This window comes from Suricata suricatta, unplaced genomic scaffold (genome assembly GCF_006229205.1).
Source record: "Suricata suricatta isolate VVHF042 unplaced genomic scaffold, meerkat_22Aug2017_6uvM2_HiC HiC_scaffold_282, whole genome shotgun sequence".
In the NCBI taxonomy this organism is placed as follows: domain Eukaryota; kingdom Metazoa; phylum Chordata; class Mammalia; order Carnivora; family Herpestidae; genus Suricata; species Suricata suricatta.
The window spans coordinates 1-3,495 of NW_021873992.1; the positions used below are offsets into that span (position 1 = coordinate 1).

The window sequence follows — 3,495 nt, forward strand, 5'->3', positions numbered from 1 at the left end:
AGTACCAGGCAGTGAAGAGACTGGGTTTGAGAAGGAGCAGAGGGAACCTCATAGGTGATGCTAATGTTCTAAATTGCATCGTGGATACATGAGTATATTATTTTTCATTATGCTCTATCATTTATTTTGTTAAAAGTATCCACGTAAACTAAATTCTTTCAAAAGATACGACTTAAACATCAGTGGGGAAATGATTAGATAATACTGACTTGACAGTATTTTTACTATTTAATACTGAATTGAAATTTCATATAAATACTAGGAGGTATCAAAGTTAGGTTAAAAAAAGTATAAAAAATCAAGTGAGGATGTAGGAGTAAAATGATGGGTAATACCAATCATGAAACCTTAAGAATTACCACTGTGCTAGAAGTCTTACTCAGTGCAATTAGGCAGGAGAAACAACGTAGAGTGTCAAGAAATAAAACTGTTTTTCTTTGAAGATGACAAAATCTTAGCAGAAAACCCAATGGACTCTACTCATGGATAAATCTGACAAAAAGATGTTTAAAGTCATGTATGCTGAAAATTACAAACATTGCAGAGAAGAGTGTCAAATATTTGTTCATGGATTAGAAGCCTCAATATTGTCAAGATGTGAATTCTATCCAACTTGATCTAGATTCAACACAAACCCAATCAGGCTCAGCAGTACTTTGATATAAGTTCTAAATTTTACATATTATCCTACTGAACTGAAAGATGTAATTTCCAGATTAGAAAAAAAAAAAAAGAATGAAAGGGATTCTGAGAAGAGGTCAGTTCCTGAAATGAAGGATAGGAGTTGGACAGAGCCACAGGGTACATTGCCCAAATGGAAAGAGAAGGGAAATGATTTATTGTGTGTAGATGTAATTTAATAAGTATATGGGGTATGTATATGGTGTGGGCATTACCTCATTTCTCATAGTACTTAGTCAACACTAACAAACACACAAAGAACAAAACATGTTAAAGAAATACTGGGGTAAACAGGTGAAAGTTCAAGGTGGCTATCTGGATATATCACATGGCCCTAGAATGGTAATGGATGCTTTTCATAAAGGCTCATATATTCTAAGGCAAAACATGAAGGCAAAAAAATTAGACTTTTAAACAAACCAAAAACAGAACTGTTGAAACTAGATTCATTGGCTTTGTTCTGTCCTCTGCTTCAGTAAAAAAAAAAGAGTTTTATAATAATCATTCAGAATCTGTTACTGCACAGAGTTTAAGAGGGACTGAGTTACTTACAGTATAGAAATACGGCCAAAGTTTTTCTGTAAAGTAACAGCTAAAACTATAGAGAAGGGATCTATCACTCAAGTTGTAAAAAGAAATCTCACACAATTCCCAGTCTAAAAAAACGCCAATCTTTCTGGGTATTGTTTTTGGCATAAGATAAACTTTTTTAGGACCCAATGCAATGTAAGTACTCGGAGTACAACGCCCAACACCCCATAATCCATCCTGCACTAACATTGGTTGATTGTGGTGCCTTCTCCTTCTGGGAATAGAGTCTTTGCAGACACCAACGATCCACAAAGGGTTGTCTTTCACTTCCACCTCCCAATACTGCCTGCCAGCATCGTAACCACAGGAAGCCAGAACAGCAGGGTAGAGAAAAAACTTCCTTGGGTTAGGAGGTAAGTTATGTATTTTTTTTCCGTATTGCACAGTTTTTCTATCTTCCGAGATAACAAGCTTACGATGTGCTGTGTCAGGATCTAGCTTTACATCTACTTGAAATTGCTTGATAATTTTATTTAGGCCAGAATATTGTGGAGGAAGATGGTAGCCATATTCCCTTAACTGGAATGAATAAAGGGCAGGAGACTGTAAGGTTTTATATATATGGTAGATATCTTTAACATCTGTCAGTAATTCCAGCTCTGTCTGCATACGTTTGCCCTCAATCTCCTTTAACAGATATTTTAATGTGGAAAGATGATCTGAAAATGTTGTTAAGTTTTCTTTTAGTTTCATTAAAATGCCCTCTTCTTCATCTTGTAATTCTCGAAGAATAGTTTCTTGCTCGTTTTTCAGAAAAAACAAAAGTTGCTCAAATTCGGACTTTATTTCTTCCCTCCTATATTCTACCCTCTTCTTCAGTTCCAATGATTTTCTGGTTTGCATTGCTATCACCTTTTCAGAGTTTTCTATTCTCTCCTTCCATGCTTCAGTACAATTCTCTAATCTTCTCCTATGATGGGGAACAGCCTTCTCTATGGACCAAATATAGTGAGTCTGGTGATCAGCGGAGAAACAACACCGTGGACATAAAACTTCTAGGTCCTTCTCACAGAAAAAGGTCAGAACCTGATTATGCTTTTCACACATAAGCTTCTCTTCTTCCCTCTTCCTCTTGCTTCTTCTTACCTGTAGTTGCTTAGCAATCTCAATCAAGTTGCTCAGCTGGGGATTGCTTGTGAACTTCCTTTCTGGAGAGCAATGCAGGCAGAAGGGGCAGGGGAAATTATCTCTCAGATCCTTCCAGGACTCACTGATGCAAGAGAGACAGAAGTTATGCCCGCAGTTGATAGTCACGGGGTCTTTCAAGTAGTCCAGACAGATGGGACAGCTGGCCCCTGTTTGGAGGTCTTCTAGGGCTGCCGCAAACTCCATTGTGCCGTGAACAAAGATGGTGGGTAAGGTACTAAGTCCTTTAGGAAGCACTCAGGACCCAGTGAGCAGTGGATATCCTCCCACAGACCTTGAAAACTGCCCAGCTTTTTCAGTTTCACTGGATTGACATGTTGATGGCAGCCTGTATAAACGTGATGAACCCCCTCCCCTTAACTTTAGAGTCTGTTGCCAAGAACACCCCACAGGCTACAGTCTATCGCATACTAGAATGTATTAGCTGGGCTGCTGTTCTTCCCACTCAGTGATGTAAAGTCCGGCTTAATGATGTTCCTGTTGAAGAAAGCAGCTTTAGGTCCAAAACTAGGAATCTTTCCTATGGGTGAGAAGACATGAAAGTTAAAAATATTGAAACCACATTCACCATTGTTTGAAAACATTCACACAAGTCTCATTAATAAATGCTAAAATTATTAGGTGGCGGTTTGGGGGGGGAAACAGGAATCCGTAGTTATATTCATCCATCTCCTACATTTCAAAAACAACAATAAAGCCTATAAAATATCCTTGCAAAAAATACTCCATCTCAATCCAAGAGAAAACAAATAGTCTACAAGACAATCGGTACGTGTTCTTCAAAATGTAAATACCATGAAAAACAAATATAAAAAAAGTTTCAGATTTAAGACTAATCAAACATGACAAACAAGTATAATGTGCAATTCCTGACTGAATCTGGGACCATAAAATTCAAAGATAAAACAATTAGGGGTGGCTGGGTGGCTCATTCAGTTAAGTATTTGACTCTTGACTCTGGTTCAGGTCATTATCTCAGAGTTCTTGGGCTGGACCCTTATGTCATGCTTACATATGCTGACAGTGCAGGGTTTGCCTGGAATTCTCTCCCTGCAGCAAAATAAATAAATAAACTAA

The 3,495-nt window shown here is 37.9% G+C and overlaps 1 protein-coding gene across 1 annotated transcript; it reads right to left on the reverse strand.

Moving 5' to 3' along the window:
- Nucleotides 1–1,182: 1,182 nt before the first annotated feature.
- LOC115284963 (tripartite motif-containing protein 60-like) lies at nucleotides 1,183–2,604 on the reverse strand. The gene has a single exon (XM_029931400.1). The coding sequence runs from the start codon at nucleotides 2,602–2,604 to the stop codon at nucleotides 1,183–1,185; it is 1,422 nt and encodes a 473-aa protein (XP_029787260.1).
- Between the last annotated feature and the right edge of the window lie 891 nt (nucleotides 2,605–3,495).